This window comes from Meleagris gallopavo, chromosome 1 (assembly GCF_905368555.1).
Source record: "Meleagris gallopavo chromosome 1, MGAL_WU_HG_1.1, whole genome shotgun sequence".
Taxonomy (NCBI): Eukaryota; Metazoa; Chordata; class Aves; order Galliformes; family Phasianidae; genus Meleagris; species Meleagris gallopavo.
In genome coordinates, this window is record NC_139404.1 from 33,165,629 (window position 1) to 33,187,169 (window position 21,541).

General features: G+C 44.2%; 3 protein-coding genes and 1 non-coding gene across 6 annotated transcripts in view; 1 reads left to right on the forward strand and 3 right to left on the reverse strand.

Annotated features, from left to right (window-relative positions):
• Positions 1-4,904: 4,904 nt before the first annotated feature.
• On the reverse strand, positions 4,905-12,342 carry KICS2 (KICSTOR subunit 2). Of its 2 annotated transcripts, XM_010707725.4 has the most exons (4): positions 12,016-12,342; positions 10,017-10,090; positions 9,802-9,938; positions 4,905-5,871 (listed from the first exon to the last, which is right to left on the reverse strand). In XM_010707725.4, the coding sequence occupies exons 1-4, from the start codon at positions 12,248-12,250 to the stop codon at positions 5,055-5,057; spliced, it is 1,263 nt and encodes a 420-aa protein (XP_010706027.1). In that variant the 5' UTR covers positions 12,251-12,342; the 3' UTR covers positions 4,905-5,054. The 2 variants fall into 2 exon arrangements, with proteins under 2 accessions (XP_010706027.1, XP_003202089.1); XM_003202041.5 differs by having other exon boundaries at positions 9,802-10,090.
• A 766-nt stretch (positions 12,343-13,108) lies between these two features.
• RPL18A (ribosomal protein L18a) lies at positions 13,109-15,943 on the reverse strand. Its single transcript, XM_085220519.1, has 5 exons — positions 15,817-15,943; positions 15,236-15,415; positions 14,537-14,666; positions 13,570-13,679; positions 13,109-13,254 (listed from the first exon to the last, which is right to left on the reverse strand). The coding sequence occupies exons 1-5, from the start codon at positions 15,832-15,834 to the stop codon at positions 13,162-13,164; spliced, it is 531 nt and encodes a 176-aa protein (XP_085076645.1). The 5' UTR covers positions 15,835-15,943; the 3' UTR covers positions 13,109-13,161.
• LOC116216238 (small nucleolar RNA SNORA68) lies at positions 13,972-14,103 on the reverse strand. The gene has a single exon (XR_004158692.1). It is a non-coding gene; the product is annotated as a small nucleolar RNA SNORA68 (small nucleolar RNA).
• A 53-nt stretch (positions 15,944-15,996) lies between the features above and the next one.
• Positions 15,997-21,541, forward strand: part of XPOT (exportin for tRNA) — a 26,631-nt gene continuing 21,086 nt past the window's right edge. The window contains exons 1-3 of one of the 2 annotated variants that reach the window (XM_085220354.1): positions 15,997-16,119; positions 19,009-19,145; positions 20,998-21,080. In XM_085220354.1, the coding sequence (XP_085076480.1) occupies positions 19,086-19,145; positions 20,998-21,080 (143 nt within the window). In that variant the 5' untranslated portion in view covers positions 15,997-16,119; positions 19,009-19,085. Of the gene's footprint in view, positions 16,120-16,454; positions 16,670-19,008; positions 19,146-20,997; positions 21,081-21,541 lie in introns of those variants that run through there. The other variant, XM_085220350.1, reaches the window with a different exon arrangement.

A 21,541-nucleotide genomic window follows, 5' to 3' on the forward strand; every position in this document is an offset into this window, starting at 1 on the left:
TATAGCTGGATGTCTTTCAACAATTTACCAAAGGTCATGAAAGTCTGTGGAGATCCTGCTGACTGGAAAATAGCCAATGTCATAACCATCTACAAAAATGGCATGAGTGAAGACCCAGGAAACAGCAGACTGTTAATCAGTCCCTGGAAAAGTTATGGAGAAAATCTTCCTGGGTGATTTTGAAAAGCACTTAAAGAACAAAGCTGCTATCAGATATAGTCAACTGGTGTTCATCAAGGGAAAGTCCTGCTTAGCAGTTTGATCTCCTTCTATGATAGGGCCACCTGCTTGGTTGATGAAGGCAAGGAAGTGGACATAACCTTTCTGGTTTTCAGTAAGACCTTTAATACGGCATGTTTCTGGACTGGTCCAGTTCTGGTCAACATTTTTGTCAGTAACCTGCATGCAGGAGTTGAAAACAGTCTTTGCAGGTTTGCTGATGGTACTAAACTGTGAGGTTCTGTTGACTTCTTGGAGAGATGGCATGCCTGCAGAAGGATCTAGACAGATCAGAACACTGGGCAGTCAGCAGTAGCATGAAGTTCATCAAAGATAAATGCCAGACACTCGTTGTGGCTTAACCCTAAAGGAAGCTAAGCACTGCACAGCTGTTCATCCACTCTTCCTACCCTGCCACAATGGTTGGGAAAGAATTGGAAAAAAATTAAAACCCACAGGTTGAGAAAAAAGACAGTCTAATTGGATGGAAAAGGAAGGAAAACTAATAATGATAAAAGAATACACAGAACAAGTGGTGCACAATGCAATTGCTCGGTACCTGCTGACAGATTCTCAGGGACTTCCTGAGCAGCAGTCCTTCTCTCTGGTCATCTCTCCCAATTTGATCCAGAGGGATGCAATATGGTATGGGATAGCTCTTTGGCCAGTCTGGATCAGCTCTCCTGGCTTTGTCCCCTCCCATGATCTCCCAGCCTCTTGCTAGCAAGCTAATGGGGAAAGCTGGAAAGTTCTTAACTTAGAGTGAGCACTGCTGTGCAAAAACTAAGACATTGGTGGGTTATCAACATCATCGTTGATGCCTCATGCCTGTCAGTTTTCAAGAAATGATCGGATAATGCCCTCAGTAATATATTTTAACTTTTGGTTAGCTCTGAAGTGATCAGGCAGTTGGATTAGATGATGTACAAAGGTCCTTTCCAACTGTCCTGTCCTGTTCTGTTCTACTCTACCATTCCATTCTGTTCTATTCTATCCTGCTTCTCTCAGAAGCAAGTAGACTGATCCCTCATTAATCTAGCAGCCATCGTTTCAATAAGTCATCCCCAATTAGAGATGAGCCTGAGGCACCCAAATCACATTTATGTACAGAAATCCTCACAAGTTCAGGCATGAATGGATCTGAGGTATCACTTCAGTCTACCAGGATAGCAAAATAATGAGGGGATAGTGCCACAAATTCAACTAGCTTGGTCCAAGACTTATCCCCATCTACCTTTATATCTAACAGAGAGTGAGTAACACACAGCTTTAGAAATTCACCATGTTTTGTGTGTGTGTGTGTGTGTGTGTTGTGTGTGATGTGCAATCAGTAGTTCAGTTGGCCTCAGACAACTGCTGTGTTGTGAAAATTCAGCGCATGAAATTTTGGAGTTCTCCAGCTAAAGATATTCTGCATGCAGACTGCAAACTTCAGCATGGAAATGGTTGATCCACTACGCCTAGGAATATTGAATTTGCAGGCAAAATGGTGGAGACAAATTGCTTAGGAAGATGGGGTGGGGACTTCATTTATCTCGCTCATTCCCCACATAAGTAACAATAAAAAAGGACACGCTTTTCCCAAACGCCTATTATTCAATGACAGTTGAAAATAATTGCCTACTGCTCTCTCTAGATAGATACGTATGAAGAGAAGAAGGAAATAATTTTTACTGTTTCTGAACCTTTCCTTCAGCATAGTTCCAGGCAGAAGTGAGCTCTACGAAATGATTTCCACACCTACAATGGGACTTAAATGGTCAAATTTGTAAATCATTTGGCAGGCAGATTTAGAGCATCAGATGAAAAGCAGAAGACTAAGCCTATTAGTGCTCACAACTTCCCACCCCATCCTCTGATAAGAGCTAGCATCTCTCAGAGTGGGGGTGCCTAGTTTACTTAGCTGTATTGATGAGGGCAAAACCAGCCTCAGATGCCCCGCCACAATTCTAACTGAGCTTTTAGGTGAAAAGTGGAGTCGCAAAACCTAACCTTTCACCCTTGGAGTATTCCTACAATTCTACCTAGAGTCTACATCGACCCAGGAAGTCTTTGGAGAAGCACTACACTATTCCTGAAGAACCAGACCTAGTAAACACCCTGAGAGGACATAACTCCAGCCTGCTGCAGTTGCCACTGGTGCTGATGAAAGCAAGTCTTTTAACAACTGTCACAGTTGTTTGAAAGACCCAAGAAACAGACAATCTTCTCCTCTTTGCCAAGTTTCAATTCTCATCCCCCTTTAGCCAGGAGAATGATCCTATATGTGTCTTGATGTTTAATGCAAACACCTGCAGTCCAGCTGAGGCTGCAGCACCATCCAGCACAGCTCCAAAGGCACAGGACCAGGGGGATGAAGGCTGGCTCTCCCATGAGAAGTCAAGGGCTCATCTGGAATCTCAGCTCCAAACATTTTGTAAACATACATATGAGAAGACCCTGGCTTGGGTCTGACATTTTGTGAAGTAAATTCCTAAGAGAAGAATCAGCTAGTTGGTAGTAGGGAGGAAACGTTTCCCCCACTTGCATTCCCAGAGAGTACTAACTCCAAAACAGACTATGAATTTAGCTTGACACAGGCATCCCTAGTTTTAATTCAACTTGTAGATCCCCACATGGGACCACAACAACTCAGCACAATTATGCTCTCTTTACAGCTCTGAGTAATTTGACTTAAACACACCAAAAAGACCTCCCAGTACTTTGGTAGCAAATGATGCATATAACACAGAGCCAAATATTTAGTGACACTAAATACTTTATGAGATCAGTAGTGAGCTGCACAATTACAACCAGCATTGCACTGCTCTAAGCTTCAAATGTTAGCTCTTAACATCATATTAGCATGTCCTAGTTAATAATGTAAACCAACTAAGACTCTCAAAATCATCTATCCAGAAAGAGCTGCTCAGCCAAGACGGTTGCTACCTAAGGATTGGAAACAGGTGACTGTATTCATATGCTTTTCTCCTCCCAACGCTACTTTCTTCCCCTTACTGCGGATAGCTCATGGGAAAATACTGCAGAGGCAGACAGAATTTGTGCAACACTTTATTACACTGCTGAAGACTGGGAATCGGTTCAGGTGACAGCTTCTTCTCTCTTACTCAGGCTGAGGAAGTCAAAAGCACGACAATATTACAAAGTCACTATCTGAAAGAAGGTAAGCACGCAAAAGACAGTACTGGGAGAGTTTGGAACTTCACTCGGGCAAAAGGACAACAGGAGATGCAAAATGCAACACTGCTAGAACCAGGCGGTGGTCTGCTGCTGGTATATTTAAACTCCTTTTCCAGGGACAAAAAGGAGTCTCTTCAAAATCTGAAGGGTGATACTGCAGTTAGACTGAGACTGAGGAAAAAGGAAGCAGCAGATATTTACAACAGACCAACATCTAATTATAGCAAAATATGGAAGACTTTCTGTGGCATAAAATGCGAAACTGGAGCTCACACTTTGAGATGAGAGTATGCTTACGTGACTGTGAAGAAATCAGTACTTGTAGGAGAGGTGAAACAAGCTACCAAAACCCTTTGCAAGAGAGAAGGTACTCAGTAAAACTTAATATCCAAGGGTATCTGTTCTGCTTCAAAGCTTCAACAGTGTTAGCTAAGGATCTAACTTGACTACAACAGCATACACTGTATGTCAGAGCCACATCTTCCCTCCGAATTCCCATACAAGGAAACTGCATAATGGTCGGAAGAAACACACAGTATAAGCCTGTAAGTCGTGTGTGACATGGGGAAATATCAATTCTCAAAATGAACAGCACTTTCAAGATAATCAGAAACCACACTTCTACCCTCCAGATTTGGAAAAACTAAGCAGGGAAACAGACATTTCAGAATGAGGAAAACATACTGCAAAGGAATGAAAATCAAAATTCCACGAGTTGCAATTTAGCTTGTGAAAGCATTTAAAACAGAACAGAATAAAAACAACAAACTTCCAAAAACCTGAAAGTATATCCAAGTTGGCCCTGACACAAATTGTAAAATAACTCACAAAGGGTATTTCCTCCTGCACGCTTTTTTAACATGTAGCTGAACAAAAGCACAACTTAAAAGAGCTTTGCTGCTTTTCTGTGGAGCCATTCCAATCTAAACCACCTGTTCAGCCTCCTCCAGCTTCAGTTGGAGCCAGATACACACAGGGTCACATCACTGTAGGGAATGGTCTACTCCCAAAACACGCTTCAGCTTTATTTGACTGAGCTTGTGTTCTGAAGCAGCTTTATGCTTCAGAGCTTGTTCAGAATAAACTTAGCAGACAGCATCAGTTCTCAACCATTTTAAAAGTGTTTTAATTAGCCAGTTCCTTTGTGATTCATGTATCTTATTTATTTAAAACGTGCTCTTGCAGATTCACACACTTCAATATTCCCTTCCATCAGCGTACAGTTCCCAAAAGTAATTCCTGTCAGACAGTTTTTTGGTTTTCTGAAAATACACATTTTCCACCCTCATCACATTTTCAGTAATCTCTATAGATCAGACTATAATAAAGTGCATATATTCCTTTGTTATACAGGCAACTAAGTTGCGGACTGAAAAAATAAATCATACTGCAAATTGAAAACCACACACACACACACAAAAGCTCTCACTGCTGCCATTTAGCACCCCACAGTTAAGTTATCCCACTGAATACTGCCAAAAATATTTTTTTCCCCCAAGAGTCAGTTTGCTGTTTTTTTGTTTTTTTTTTAATTGAACTTATATCATTAAAAATAATGGTTCCTTTTTAATTAGGTGACTATAATTGTGAGTTTATGTAATCCTGGAAGCTGCTGTTACCCCAAGGCTGGCAGTCTGCCTTGACAATTACATATTTTACCCTTTGGATCCAGGCTTCAAACTTGCAAAAGCTTTGGAATTCTTAAGAGAATGTGAAATTTCATTGAGAAAAGAAATAAAGTGAGAATCCCTTTCCGACTTCTTGGACTCAAAAATAACTACAATGGTGAAATGAGGTTCAGGGCGAGTCAGAAAATACGTGCTTTGGACTTTGTCATCATAGAAGTGAACAACTTTCTCCAAACTGTTGAGGTCAGAGGTTCTGTCAGTCATAATCATGATTACGTTGGGCCAGTGCATAACAGGCCTGTCACTGGGCAGAGACACCACTGCAGGATACTGATCCACTCCTTTGGGAGCTTCCCTGTAAGAGTGGGGATGATGATAACCATGTCCTTGAAAACTCTCCGATCCACGATTGTCAAAGATTAAGGAAACATTGACAGCATCATATTTCCGAATAAAACTGGAGATTTTCCCAAAGTAATCAGGATTTGTTTTAGCAGTCAGAGTTTTCATTTCAGACGCGGTCGTTTGTCGGCTAAGGGCCTCGTGAAAGTAAAAGCTAAACTTGGCAAGGAGAACGTTTTTGAGTTTCACCAGCCAGAGGAAGAGGTGAGGAGGTTGTACAGCTTTCTGAGACTGCCCCCCAAACAGATGCTTCTTGGTCTCTCGTTGTTTTTCAAATATCTGGCCCCAAGTCTGGAGCTTTGTGTGAGCGCTGTGCAAGTTGACCAGGGATGGAAGGAATTTCCACTCTGAGATCTGAGCCTGAGCCTTTAAGAGATGTGCGAGCACATCTACTTCCAGCTGGAAACTGCTTTCAAGAGGACTGAGGATTGGATGATGAAATCTAGAAAACACGACATTATTCAAGACATGAGAAATTCTATAGACAACAGTGAAGTTATCAGCTACTGCTTCTCAATTCACAGACAGAACACAACACATCAAGGCAGGCTGAAGCGTAAGCCAACAAGTTATCTTCTTAATTTAAGAATTCCTACTTAGCACAACTAGGACAAACATTTTAATGAATGTACAGCATACCTACATCAGCCTATATTGATTCACAAGCTATTACAGAACCATTCCTCTTTAAATTCAAGTGGTTTTGTTTCAATATCTCTTCTGGTGGTAATATGTGTTGATAGTTGTCAAATAGTACTAAGATACTAAGTTTAAATAAAGTTATGTTATAAATTCACTGCTCATGCAGGGAAGCTATGAGGAAACCAACTTGAGCTTTCTTTCTTTCCTTTTTAATTTACAATAAAACTGCGATGGGAAATAAATCAGTAGAACCACAGTTAACTGTATTTACTGTTGAACCCAGTCTCAAATTTGAATGTTGGTGTGCCAGGAGCAATGAAGAGGAAAAATATTCAGCAGGATGTCATACTTTCACAGCAAAAATTCTCTAACTATCAGCACATCTCCCTCTCTAAGAATTCAGGGCAGGACCAGCTCTCAGTTTAACAGATGCTATGAAAATCTCATCCATAAGATAGAAGTGCCAACACACATCTTATTCACTAGAGTGACTGTACCATTAGGACAAGTCTCAGTGAAACGGAGTTTTAATAGATCCATTTTATAGCTTTCTCTTCTCCTCCCACCCTTTCTCTATTTTATCTTAACTTCACAGAGGGGAAAAAAAAAACAAACAAGCCAAACCACCCCACCACAAAAAACCTCATTCAGATCCAGTCTACTTCCTTCCCCTCGTCACTCAAACTCATAGATTTGTAACACTGGAGATAAATACACTTTAATTCAAATTGTGCAGAACTGCTTCAGTTACAGTAGGTAAACACTCAACTTCTGAAAGACAGAACTTCAGCTAAGACAGAAGAAGCCTTTTTAATACGTGCATTCCCATAATATGCATTTAGGTGACCTCTTAAAGAGATCTCCATCAAAGAGCAACCAACACTTCAAAGACAAGACTTGACTGAAATCAATACAGATTGATGCCCTCACTTCAAACATCCTGGGTCTTGATACGCCTTTAAAGCAAACAAGTTTACAATGAATTCTTCACACCTTTAACAGGAGATCTACAGCCAAGGTGAAAGCAGCTCCACTCATTATCTCCCTGAACTCTCCAGTCACAACACACAGAAGCAATTTTGGAAATACTTGGTTCAAAACCAAAACATTTCATTTTGTTGTAGGCCAAAAGAATGGAGAAGAATTTTAAGCTTTTCCCCCTCTTCCTCTTCACTACTTTTTCTTTGACTTTCCACTCATCTGGCTGCCAAAACATCAATGCTTCAGCTTGTAAAAATTGTCTGACAGCCTTATTATTTTTCAAGGGTCCCCTTTCTTCTTGATAGCCACAATACATACTTTCGAAAAGATTTGCTTCTAAGACATAAGTTCAAATTTATTAAAAAAAAACTAAATGAGGAATGTGGCAGACTGGTCAATTTTGTCCCCAATCATTCATGAGAGCACAGGGATGATGGTTCTCCAGACTATAAAGAAAATATTTTTCTTTAACTTCTTAACTTCTTTTTGTAGATCACAGATGCATACAAAGCTACCAAACTCTGACTAGACGAAAGCATTTAACACAAGAATAATTATATCAAAACAGATTACTTATTTATTATACATTCAGCTTTTATAGATCTGAGGCTGTTTTACTTTCTCCAATTAAAAACATAAACATTCTCCTCCCATACATTGCCTCCTTCACCCCACAAAAAAAGTTCAAAAAGTTCAGGAAATGATGCATTTTACAGAAAACATAGAGGAAAATGTCTTCTACTGGCTGTTTCCAAGCCAGGAATAAGCACTAACAAAATAGCTTCCAATTGTTCAGAGATCGATGATTTTCAGATGTAAAGCAAAGAAACCAAGGCCAGAACCTGCTGGAAAACAGATGCCCCACTTGGCTTAGAAGTGTTGACTGATAAAACGGTGCACAGCCTCACCTATAAGTGAGGATATATTCCCAGAGGGAACAGACAGCTTAAGGGTGAGTTTATCTGACCTTTCACTTGAGAGAGTCAACAGACTGACAGAGAAATGCTGCATGGCAAACACACGTCAGGTAACAGCCCTCAGAAACTGCTCTGAGATACGACACAACTGAAAGAAAGAATAAAGGATGGACTTTGTTTCAGAAATATCCTGTACAACACTGGGGAGAACCAAGCTACCCAAACAGCTCTAGCAGCATCTCAGAACATCTCCATCATTTACGTTTCATTGGACTAACAACCCTGAGACTGGAAGGGTTTACAAACCAAGAATTGCCGAAAATTACTAGTAAGATCATATAAATCAGACTTCCAAATAACAATGTTACACAACAATTTCCTTAAAATTATTAACAAAAGGGGAGTCAGCTGCAGTGCTTAGGTTTGGAATTTTAGAAACACTGTCAGCAGCACTGAATTTTTTTTAATGTACATTTTAAAAATCTTAACTATAAAAAAACCTCACAATATTTCACCCAAATGTCTTCTTAGATGCTATTTCACTAACAAAGATTAAAAGAATCCAACTACACTTGAAAACTATCTTCCTAAAACAGCTACTTTGCTTGGCTTTTAAAACAAAAGCATTTTTACAGCCATTTTTGCATGCTGTCAAGTTACTAAAAATTTCTTTTATTTTTAAACTGCACTTGCACAGATCACGTTTTAGCTGTGAAATACTCAACCAAGAGTGACTTAGAGATCTTAATGTAAGAAAGGCAAGACCACCGAAGACTTTGTGCTCCTTCTACTAACTCCAGTAGCTCCCAAAAGAAGTGGCAACAGAACATCATAAAACCCTTCCAGGAGGATCAGAAACAATGATAGTCTATATTAAAAGCTAATATTGTGAAATTAATCTGAAATTTACTCAGATACAGGCACATGAAGACTAACGTATGGCTTTAGAATGCATTGGCTCAATTCTAAGTTTAAAACTAAAATCAGCACACAAATATCTGTTCTATTCCTAAACCAATTTCATAGAGTCACTGAATGGCCTGGGTTGAAAAGGACCACAATGATCATTGAGTTTCAACCCCCCTGCTATGTGCAGGTTCACCAACCACCAGACCAGGCTGCCCAGAGCCACATCCAGCCTGGCCTTGAATGCCTCCAGGGATGGGGCATCCACAGCCTCATTGGACAAACTGTTCCAGTGCATCACCACCCTCTGGGTGAAAAACTTCCTCCTAATATCTAACCTAAACCTCCCATGTCTCAATTTAAAACCATTCCCCCTTGTCCTATCACTACCCACCCTCGTAAACAGCCATTCCCCCTCCTGTTTATATGCTGCCTTAAATTACAGGAAGGCCACAATGAGGTCTCCCTGGAGCCTTCTCTTCTCCAAGCTAAACAAGCCCAGATCCCCCAATCTTTCCTCACAGGAGAGGTGCTCCAGCCCTCGAGCCCTTTTCACTCAAGTCCATATTGAATTAAGTCCTTGTTTACCCTACAAGCATAGCAATGGACGTAAGAATGGAATTCTGGCACTTTTCCCATCAAGAACATTACTCTTTGCTCTCTGCTGAGTATGAATTAAAGAATAGTGAAGATGACTCCTGTAAAGTAATGAATAGAATTTTCTGGTTTTTTTTGAGAAGTCTTACTTTGAGCCCTCAGCTCAAGGGTGGTCATTGCTCACCAACATTCACTTCATGCATGAATTCATGCAAGGAGCCGTACTCCTCAGCAATCAAAAGACAGCAAAATCTTCAGGCTTTCAGCCATAATATAGTTTATCACAGATCGTATGCCCGAGTACTTACTGCCAGCAAATAAGTACTGACCTTGAGCTATATTTCTTTAAGATGGATTCCAAAATGTTTACCAGTTCCTCAGAGTTAATGAACTTTTGGGTGCTGAGCGTGTACATTTTTTCATAGAAGTCAGCAATTTCCATCCGAGCCTGAACAAAAAAACAGAGCTGTTCAGACAGGTGAGAAAGCAGCTCTTCCAAGTGAGGAGCTGTTCCTCCTAGTGCATTGCGACCCGTCGCCACCACCTTCTTCAGCTCATTATGCAGGGATGTGTAGATGGTTCGGATGGAGTCCTTTCGGCTGAAGAATGACTGACCACCTGTTCAGATAAATATGGAGGTATTACCAAATTCCAGGGAGAGGAAAGACAGACAGCAATACTGGAAAACAAAACCACGTTTGTTTTTTCCCCAGGTGTTCCTATGGGTTTTTCATCAAGAAATAAGTTTCAGCCTATTATTTTGCAAGTACGAATTGCACACAGAAGCACTCTGTAATCTGATGCAAGTCATCCTGCACCAATTCTTATTTCAGCTGCCAATGACTGCTGCAAAATTTCTTCAAATTCTTCACACCATAGCTACGCTATGGGCTTTTTAACAAGGGTTTTGTTAACTCTGCTACTATGATACACTATTATCTGTGGAAGTCATGAGTCAACATGAGGTTTTAATAGGCTCAGCTGCTGTTAGTAACTCCAAAACTTTAATGGGGAATTCCCTTAATAACACCTCCTCAAACACAGAACACACAGACTTGCACAGCAGCCTTTACATGGGAAACGCGATCCTTTGTACAAACCAAATGTTTCCAGTTCCTACCCTATCTTAACATAAACCTGAACTCAAAGGGAAAACAACTACAGTTTATCTCAGTGGGACCACAATGCAGGCTAATTCATAACTAAAACCGAGAAAAAACGAAGTCAGTGCTTCCCTCCGCTTGCTTAACATTATGATTATTTTAAAATAAATAATAAACAAAAAGTATTTGTGAAAAGGTTTGGGTTGGAAGGGCCTTAAAGGCCCTAAAGATCAGCTAGTTCCAACCCCACCACCACCAGGGATACGGACAAAAGATATTCCTCATTGATGTACAAAAGTACTACTTTATTTGATTGTTTCCATTTCCAGATGGCTTTATGTGCTGCTGTGGCACTCATGAGCTGCAGCAGAGCAAGGATCACAAAGAACCTGCAGAATTTTGTTTTTTTTTAAGAGACTTCAGGTTCCATTTTGAAACTGCATATAACTTTCATAGTGGTGTATAGTCCTTTCCACATCTATTTTACACATGTAATGTTCAAAAGTTTTATTGGCAATTTGTAGCAGAAAAGCATAGAATTGGTTATCATAGAAAAACAGCTCCAAGCCAAAAGCTGTCCCTCGATCATAGCAGGGGAACAGTCACCTACTGCTGCTGTTCTTGAGGTATGCAAGCAAATAAAACTATGCATGTCCTTTACATTGTCAGTGTTGCTCTTTCTTCAAGAACCAAACACACTTTTAGAAGTCTGCTTTACAATAGGCTTTTTCCCTCTGTAAGGTTCTTCCTATAAAATAAAGTCACCACTTCAACATAAACGCCATAGCAGAACTTTCTTGTTGCTTTACTGCATTATACAGCAGACTTGCATCCCTTGATTCAATTTCCAGGCCAGTCTGCAGTTCAAAGAGAAAACAAAGAGCTCTGCCCAGAGGACAGCATGATGATGGCTTGTCCTGCATGAGTTACAGTTTTCTGTATTTAGAGAAGCAGCTAAGTTCGTGGCCAAGATTTCTTGAGATCCTGCAGCATCTACATGAATAACAATTTTCAGGAGGCAATCTTCAGCCCTGAGTACTTACACACGTTCTGACACACACGCTGTTCTAGTTTTAGGGCCTGGAACCACAACTTGAAAGAAGCTCTTGGCGACCCCACTAAGCTCACCTTTGCCAGAATCTCAACCAAGAGTACACCCGCCCGGAAACAGAGCTGGCTACAGCTCGGGAAACGCAGCCAGGCTGCTTATTCCCCAGCAGAGGCTCGGAAGGACTCGCTGTGCCAGCCGCAAGATATGCTTCGGGGTAACGCGAACGTCAGAGCGCACGGAGGGCGCGGACCCAGCGCTCGCGTTCCACACAAGCGCTGCACTCCTGCGCTTCCCGCAAGCCCGCCCGCTTCGCCCCTCCCCCCCACGACGGGACCCGGAGCAACGCGGCGGCCCGCCGGGACCGTGTCGGGGCCCGAGGGCGGCGGTACCTAGCTTCTGGCCCAGGAAGGTCATGCTGTGGTAGGCCTTCTCGGCGGCGGCCAGGTGCGCCAGCCCCGCCAGCAGGGCCAGCCAGCTGGCCCCCGCGCTCTTGTTGGCCTCACGTTCCTTCTCCACGTTGTCCTTGGCTTTATCGTACGAGAAGATACCCAGGTGGGAGAAGAAAGTCTCCAGCACCGCCTGCTCCACCGGCACGGGCGCGCCCAGCGGGATCGACTCCCCCATGCCGCCGCCGCCGCTTCCGGGTTCCGCTCCCAGCCGAACGAGGAGCCTCGCTCGCGCCGCAGCCCCCGGAAGTCCCCGTCACGTGATGCGGGAAGAGACGGGCGGGAAGGTCGCGGTCACGTGAGGTGAGACGGCCCTCCCTGTCGTGCGGCGCGAGGGCACAGGTGGGCGCAGGGCATGCCGGGAGGGGCTGCTCCGCTGCGAGGCGCCGGCCGTCTCCGCCGCGCTGCAAAAGAATGGGAGCGCGCAGAGCACGGGCTCTCCGCTCCTGAATTGTTTTATCTGGTTTAAACCAGAAGGCCGCTTTCATGCTACACTGTCTTCCCCATTAAGTGTCCAAACACAGGGGTGTCTGGGCAACGTTAGCTTGGATCCTAAAGGACCACTCCTGCACGATCTCCCACCTTGTACAGACATGTGACATCTACAGCTTCCAATCCCACCTGACATTTCTGCAGCCAGTTTAGGGATCCCCAATTGCTCAACCCACTGGAAAGGAGCACTAATTTAAGCTTTGGACAGATCAACTCCTTGAACAGATTGGAAAGATGAGCACAAAGCAGAGCTGTGGCACACAAGCCCATGGAAAGGGGGCTGCTGTGACAGCATTGCCTGTTCCAGCTCCTGGGGAAACCAGAGCTCTGTCCCACCCACCTCCTTCTACTGAAATCAGCACGCACTTCTCTGCACTGAGCTGCAGAGCTCCCCTGCTGCTGTCCCAGACCAGCAGCGTTCCCAGCTTCCTCTGGCCATTATTTTTCCTACTCTTCAACTGGGCTGCAGATAACATACAGAAAACTGGATATGAACAGGGGCTTCCTGGGTATGAGAGACAGAGTTTACAAAGAAACCTGGAAGTGAAAGGTTCAAATAGACCTTTATTACACTGAGTAGACAGCACATTTTTCTACTTAGAAGAAAGTATTTGGTCTCTTGGTGGTGAAACGTGGTTTGTGCTGACGACGCAGAACTCTGTGTGGCAGAGGGAACTTGATTTTAGAATCCTGCAAGGAAAATATTTGTGTTGAGATACTCATCACTACTGCTCTACACTTCACAGTACTGAAAAGATGCACAAGGTCTGTGATTCTTTTTGAACAAGACATCTGTGAAAGGCACATTTGTTGTAATATAATACATTATATTCTGACTTTAACAAAAGGAATTTTACCACAAAATAAAATATCTGTGAAGCTATGAGTGCAAGTTTGGTTCCCCCTCCACACTCTTGCCTGTAAAGCAAACCTGTACCAGACACAGCTCCCTTCCTTCAGCCCTCTATCAGACTGGGGCCCAGCAGGCACTGCAGTTTTACTTACATGGAACTGCTTGACTGCTGGCCTACGGCACTTGCTAGCAGGAATCTGCTCCACTTTCATTATCTGAATGGAGTGAGCACGGGCACGATGACGGGCTCCCATATCACGGTCTGCAACAAGAGAACCCGTAACTCAATGTCTCCAAAAGAATGCCATCTTACTCTTGCCTGATTTCAAGATATGCACTTATAGAAATAATCTAGATGGGATTTACCTTTTTAAAACAAGCGAGCTGATTCAGAATCAACACTGAAGTATTATTAATGGAAAAACGTTCTAAAAAACTCCTAAATTATTCAGACTAGATACTTAGCTACCAATCATTGCATTATGGCAAACAAGTTCTGAGGCCTCTTGAGCAATCTTTCAGTACATTAATTAACAGAAAATATCCTATTAAGTTAATGTAGAACCTCAAGTTTCACTTTCAAGAGCACCTCAGCTCTGGAAAGGCGACAAGATCCATATAATATTTGCACACACGACAAGAACATCATTACGAAGAACAACATTCTTTGGGTTTTTGTGTGCATTTTGTACAGTTCCAAATTCAACTATCAACAGAATCAGCTATACAAATGGTGTACCCCTCAAGTACTTTACATAACAGAAATTGAGATGTTCTAATCTGAAATACTCCCTCAACAAGGCCATTCTGAAACATTATATATAGTAAACATCTAGAGCACCTCAAAGACTAAGAAACTCAGCCTATAGAGCAAAACTCGTTACCAGCTATTCAATGTTACATACTGATCAAAAGGGAATATTTTTATGTAGAGAAAACATATTATGAGTGAGATCACACCTACAGACCTCTCCAGCAGCTTCCTGATTTAGTTTCCTAGAGTTTCATTTTGTTTCTCACAGTTTTAAGACAGCATTCTTACCTAGACTTTATGCTCAGTTTAACATTTAAGCTTGTGTTTATATACAGGTTCTATCTCAAACAATTACACAAACTTACAGCACTGAGTGACAGCACCAGCAGTGGTCAAATCCCTGTACTCTCTGTACATGTTGTGAGTTCCACTACGAGAATCGTAGCGCAGCCAAATACCAAAATTTTTTACCCGCAGAGGGGTCTTCTCATACACCTGGAATTAGACAAAGGTACAAAAGAAGTTAAATACATCATCAGTATTTTAGTTTAACTATACTGAAGCCCTAATGAAAGCACTGTGGAAAGTTTTAGTGAAAAAAGATTTTGTCTCTTCTCCCACACCAACATAGCTGCATTCAAACTGATAATTTTTGGTGAAAATACTTAAATTCAACTCTACATCGCTATGGAAATAAATGGAAAAGAACATACTATAAGCAAGAAGATTGGTAAGCATATGCTCTCCAAGAATTATGAATGTCCACATAACTCTTAAAGATATAAGCCCAAAGAGTGAACACTAGACCCTGAAAACAGCAGAGTACAGTAATGATTTAAGTCATCATAGCTCTAGAAAGTTAATCTTGTTTTTTTTTTGACCATTTGTTGTTTCCTAAGCTCCTTGGATATATACTGCCATTTTCAAAAGAGGAATGCGTTGGTTAACTTGACAGCAATAGAAATGTAAGCTGAGTTTAACTCCTAGTAGCAGTGCTTCATGTAACTTTATCCTATATATACCAGCAGGAAATCGCCCAGTTTACCGGGTTTGCCATCCCCCACCTGGCCACAGTACACAATCTCTCCGGAAGACTTTTTCATCTTCTTCAGCTGAGACACGAAATACCAGAACCGGGACTTGGCGACAACGTGGTTGGGAGCAAAGATCCGCATCCGGTAGAGCGGAGGAGTCCTGCATTTCGGCGTGGGCAGACAACGCCCGACCACCTTGTACTCCCGCAGCTGCAGGGAAAGACAGCGGCGTGAGTCGCGATGCGGCGGCTGCGGAACGATTCCTCGGGGCGGGAACCTCGGTGAGAGGCGGAGGGCAGAGGTCCCGGAGACGAGGGGCCGCACCGAGCCGGGCCTCCCGGCACCCGAGGAAAAGCCGAGCTCCGAGAGACCGGCAGCGCCGCCCGCCGGCCCGGCCTATGGCGGCCCCCCCTCACGCGTCGTGCCGGAGCGCCACTGCCGCCATATTGGCCACTCGCCTCCACGCGGGGCCGAGCGAGGCCCGCTCAGGAGCGCGGAGATCACTCTCAAGCGCCGCGAGCCTGCACAGCCACGCTCCCAACACCCGGGGCCGGCCTCAGGCCCGCCGCGAGACACAGACGCGGTCGGAGCGCTCCGCGACCCTCACTCACGGTGCCCGACGCCTTCATGCTGCCGCCGCCGCCGCCCGCAGGAAAGGAAAGGCCGCACGCGCGGCCGCCTCACGTCACCCGCCCGCCGCGGCACCGCCCGCCGCCCTCCCGCTCTCCCATTGGCCCGCGGCGCGGCGTGGTTGGGCGAGGCGGCTGTCAATCTCCGCTCGCGACAGCCGGCCCTGGCTTCCGGGCGGCGGCATCCGCGTGGCCGTGGGAGGAGGGTGTGCCGCATCGCCGCGCGGTGGTGCGCAATCAGGCGGCCGACGGGCCCCTCTCGGCAGCGTGTCGGTGCCCCTAGGGGTGCGGCCCCGTCTCTCTTTCGCGTCGGTGCCGCCGGGTCCTGCATACGTGGCGGGGGGGGTGGCGGCTCGGGGCCCTTTCTCACGTTATTCTCAGAACGGGGTAACCGCAATAACGGCGCTCGCGAGGCAAACGCCGCAAGCTGCCTCCGCCCGTTGAGGGAGGGGGCGCGGAACCATGTTCCGGGCCCCTGCGAACAACACGCGCGGGTGCGCTGCGACGCGTCGCTCGTCCTCCGCAACGGGGGCGGGGCGGGACTACAGCTCCCAAGGGCCGCGGGGCGCTCGGGCCGTTAGAGCTGTCCCGAGCTGCCGCGGGGCGATGTGGGAGCTGTAGTCCCGCGGTGTGGCGGAGGGGTGGGGGCGCCTTCCCTTCGCTTTCCGGACGCGCTTGGGCCGCGCCACCTTCCCCGGGCCGCCTCCTTCTGCTCCTCCCGCCGCCAGCCGAGGCGGCGCGGCCTGCGCGGCCCGGCCCGCTCCCTATGCTCGTGGCGACATCGGAGCTGTGGGGCGGGAACCGGCACCGCCGCGATGGAGGAGTGACCGGGAAGGTAACGGCGGCCGGGCGGGAGCCGGAGCTCGCCGGCCGTTGTCGGGCAGGGTCCGTGGCGACCGCCGAGGTGGCGGTGGCGGCCTCCGCCGGTTTGCCGGCCCGGCTGCGGGGAGCGCTCCGTCACCCCGCGGGGCTCTGGAGGCGGTCGGCGGAGGCCCCGGACCCGCGGAGCTGCGCCTCTGTGCCGGAGGGCCCGCGGCATCGGCGGGGGGAAGGGGAAAACTGGGACGCGGGGAGCTGCCGGCCGGCGGAGCGCCGTGCTGCCCGGAGAACTTTCTAGGCTATGGGAGAAGTTGTGGGAACGGCCGTCATTCGGCGCTGCTCGTGCATACGTTAAGCCGGCGTAAAGGCTTCGGGTCCGACGAGTGCCCCAGGCTTGCGGCAAGCAGAGCAGGCAGCAGAAAGGAGCGCGTAGGGTTGGCGAGAAAGCTCAGCGAATTAAAGCAGCGCGGACGTGGCTCTGCCTGCTGACACGGCCTTATAAATACCCCGAATGAATGGTGTAAATGAGGCGCTTTAATCGCTAATTGTTCTGATGCTCATCATCTGTAGTGCGTGCTCTCAGCACGCTTATGGCTCAGCCCTGCCTGCTCTGAGCACCGCACGCCTCTGACCATTAATGCTGTTACAAGTCCTCCTCCCCCACCCGAGCCGTGACCGCGTTTGTTCCTTGTGTAACTGATGGCCTTCTGAGTGGGCGAGTCAAGCTGAAACCCTTCGAACAGGTTATATGGTGGAAGATCAAATGTTAAATGTGCTCATGTCGTGTGTGCAGGGGTAGCAGAGCTGCACAGGCTCTGCTGTGAGCTGAACATGTGAAGGAGTTCATCTCTGAGCCACGGTACCTTTAATAGCGAGGCTTGTCACCAGTGTGTAGAAGATTGCTACTTGGGGGACAGAGATTCTAGTGATAATCAGCGGGAAAAATAAACCCAACAGTAGGCTGGTTAAGACGCTTTTACTTGTGTAACCGTGGGCCAGGCCCCAAGTGGAAGAAGCCATACAAGAAAGCACTTTATTCTTACACTATTTTTCAGAGTTTGTTTTTGTCTGACTGCTCTGGATATCAGTTATGGGGAAAACAAGCTGGGGGTGCAGAGAGAGAAACATGGGGAGAGCAGCTTTAATCTCTGGAGGTTCTGACTCCACAGAGCTACCCTGCTCGTTGTCAGGCAGAGTGCAGAGCTTGTTTTGCCACGACTCATCGCTTTGTTCCAGACTTTCTGGTTCCTCTACTGCCACAACTTGCACTTTTTTTCGTTTTGTATGAACTTCTTTAAATTTTCCCTACTAAACTGCCCTTCTTGTTGCATTTAGTTACAGTCGTTCTGTAGTGAATTGTACAGAAATGTCTGCCTGATGTCGCGTTGATTGCTGAGCTGTCCCTTTCAGGCTTGCTTCCTCGGCTGTCACTGTGCCACCTTTCTTCCAGTGGGGGAGGTGATGGCAGGGCATGCACCAGGCACGCAGTGCTCAGAAATCGGAAATTCTACCTGCAGGCAGTTTGAAACAGCAGTTTTTTGAGTTTCGTCTCTTCCTTTTGTGTGCTTTTTTTCCCTTACCTCCTACGTACTTATGTAACAAGGCCTTACTTAGGGCCTGAGTAACTCTGTTACCATGTGGGCATGCTTTGATGGCCTGGTGCATTTTTGGACTCTCTTGCTCTTTAACAGCATCCGTGCATTTAACAAAGATTTTTTTGGATCCACTTTTTTATCCAACGTATTGCAGAATGGCCTGTAGAAACACCTGATCTTCAGAACGCTTGTCCAGCTTCCTTGTTAGTTTTACACTGATGTGTCTAAATACAAATCATCTCTAGTAAATTATCATCCACTAATAGGAATAGAACACTTTGTTAACAGCTCAGTATGATTTATTTTGTGGTTAATGTCTGATACTTCTCTAATGTGTGCTTGCTTTAGAAGAAGGGCCTGGTAATGCTTTTGTTCCAGTAGAGGAAATACTTTACAGATGGCTTTATGAAGCATCTTAACAGTATTTCGGAGCAGGGATGCTCATTTTTGCAGTTGCTAAGCTGCTATCATTTAAGTAGCTATCTATGCTTATGTCATGTCTTATTGAAACATCCTCGGTGTGCTTGAAATTTGAGTTCAAACCTTTCCAGAGAACAGTATAGATTATACTATTTTTCTGTTACTGAAAGTGGATGAAAAGATGTAGAATTCTGAGATCTGTATCAGAAGCATGTTCATGTTTTGGTGCAGTGCATACAGTGTGTTTGAGATTTGTATACAAAATTTTGTGGTTCTTTCTGTCCTGCTTTTAATTTTTATTGTTGTGCTGAGCGAATAAAACTTCTTTTTCTATTTTCAGATGATCGTAGCTTCCACTCTAGAAGAAGTGGGCAAACCTGTTAGCAGGAGTAGGAAACGGAGAGTATAGCAATAGAGATGGATGAGCAAGCCCTTCTGGGGCTGAACCCAAATGCTGATGCAGACTTCAGACAAAGAGTACGTAATTAACTTGCTTATTTCTATAATAATTTGGGGTGCTGCTTCAGTGAAAAAGTCTAGTAATTGCTTTCTTGATTTATGCACAAAGGTTTTGTGGTGGCATGTATGGGGTGCCATGTTGCAAGTGTGTATCGAAGCTGAAAGAGATGTTGCCAGTCCAGTGAAGCTATGGTTAACTTGTATAGAATTTGTTTCTCTGGGCTCTGGCTTTTCCAGTCCTTTCAATTCTAGTCCTTGTTCAGCACCTTAAGTGGGTTCCTGTGGAATGGAAATCAGCCACTGGAAATGCCAAGTTGCTTGTGATTTCCTTTTAATTCTTGGGTGGCAGTTTGGGGATGGGGGACAGGCTGTTGTGTTTTTTATTTATTTTGATTGGTTGTTATTTTGAATGGATTACCTGCCTTGAGAGCCTTTTAACGAAACACAGGTTTTTAAATTATGGTAAAGCTTATAGTAATTTAAAGTCATGGTAAGCAGGAACTTAGATGATATGAGAGATGCTCACTTGGGAAGGCATTTCTAGTTTTATAACTATTTAATGAGTAAATGCTTACTTATCAAATTGATTCAACTACATATAAGATGACATTCAATGAAACCTTTCAGAAATGGGAATACAAGCATCTTCTTTGGGTGTTCATAAAACAAGCCCTGGAATGTATAAGGAAGTTAAAACTGTAATTTGATGCATCCTGGCGTTGCTAAGCAGCCTGTTAAATCTGTTTGTTGGGGGTGTTTGTCCTTGAAAAGATGAGTATGGCTGAATTGTAATATTTTGTCAAGAAAATGTCACCGTACATTTGAAGCTCACGGATTTATTGACCTTTTAACCATGCAATCTGCATTCTTCTAAAATACTTCATGGTGAAAGGTGAGTAATTTTTTACTCCTCGTGCAGGAAATGACATTATACTACTTGAATTTACTAAGTATCAAATCTTAGCTAATTAAACTGTTCACTGTAAGGAAGTTAGTGCAAGCTACTGTGATTTCTTGTTTTAAGAACTTAATTCAACTCTCTGAATAATTATTTCAATGAACGTAAACAGTCATGATAATTAGAAAAACCTCTTGAAATACAAGTCTTTATAGGCTTTAAGTGATGTTGTCAATCTCATCTGAGTTTCAAAAATTATTTTACTGTTTTGTATAACACGCCACACTAAATTTGAAAGCAATTATGTCAAGGTAGCTGTTTTCAGAAGAGTCTTAAAAGATCTGATAAACAACTTTGGTATCTATAATCTACCTGAAGTATACATTTCTTAGCAGCCTCTGTAATGGGTTCATAAACTGACTATTGTCAGCTGGTCAGTGAGAGATTTGTGTTTGAATGTTGCTTGGAATGTAGAATACAAGCAAAGTAGTGCAACAGAAATGAGTTGTTTTCAGTGAAAAAGTCTAAGTCTCTTGCTCTTTAGAATTTGTGGAGGGAATTTATAACTTGGACTTGAACTTCCACCCCTGGAAATTGTAATCAACACCCAAGTGAACAAGGCCCTGAACGAATTCCCATAGCTGACCCTGCTTTGAGCAAGCAGTTTGGACTGGACTGTCACCAGAATTCACTTCCAACTCTGCCAGTTATGTGATTCTGACCTTTTTAATATTCAAGTAACAAAATGTTAAGTGGAAACGAGCACCTGTAGTGTTTGGATTTGGAGGAACACTTGCTTTGTGTTAATGAGGGAGCCAAACAAAAACTTGGAAGTTTCCAAATACCGCGTTTTTTGAAGGAGAAGTGTGTCTTAGTGTGAACAAGATGTTTTGCTGTGTCCTTTGGGTCTTATTTCGTTGGCATTTTCTCTGTTGGTTCTTTATCACATGAAACTTAATTGGATGCTTACAGGCACTGGCCTACTTTGAGCAGCTGAAGATATCTCAGGATGCTTGGCAAGTCTGCGCGGAAGCATTAGCTCAGAGTATATACAGGTAACGTAAATAAGAATCATTGCTTATTTTCATTAGTAACATGGACTTTATATACAGTAAGCTCAGGAATAGTTCTCCTACTGAGTAAACCATCCCATTGTTCCATATGCAGAGACTGCGCAGTCAGCACTATTTTTGCACCAAGTTGTGTATTCAGATCTCAAATAATAGGTTATTGCTGTATTGTAGGATAGTGCAAGCTGGAAGGAAATTCAGGGGTGTGTATCTATGGTATAACAATAATGATTTATGGTGAATACTTTTTTTTTTTTTTGCAGATGATTTTTCAAAGCTTCCCTGATTCCACCCCATAATATGCAGCCATTAACAAAACTGTGTGAAATTTGAAAAACAGCATTTTACCAAGATACACAATTTGTAGGTTTTTTTGAAAGACATGGTAGAATAGATATTGTAGTTTTGTATGCTCAGTACCAAACTCAGAATATAATAAACTGGCA

Bases quoted from the DNA above. Each gene is read 5' to 3' on its own strand.
- RPL18A (XM_085220519.1), bottom strand. The intron at 13,680-14,536 runs GTAAGTTTGTGT...CTCTTGTTGCAG, and splicing joins TGGTGCTGTCACTCAGTGCT to ACCGTGATATGGGAGCCCGT. The intron at 13,255-13,569 runs GTAAGTAAAACT...TTTTCCTTGCAG, and splicing joins CAGCAGTCAAGCAGTTCCAT to GATTCTAAAATCAAGTTCCC.
- KICS2 (XM_003202041.5), bottom strand. From the start codon at position 12,250: ATGGGGGAGTCGATCCCGCTGGGCGCGCCCGTGCCGGTGGAGCAGGCG. The intron at 10,091-12,015 runs GTACCGCCGCCC...TTATCTGAACAG, and splicing joins CTTCCTGGGCCAGAAGCTAG to GTGGTCAGTCATTCTTCAGC. The intron at 5,872-9,801 runs GTCAGTACTTAT...CGTGTTTTCTAG, and splicing joins TTAAAGAAATATAGCTCAAG to ATTTCATCATCCAATCCTCA.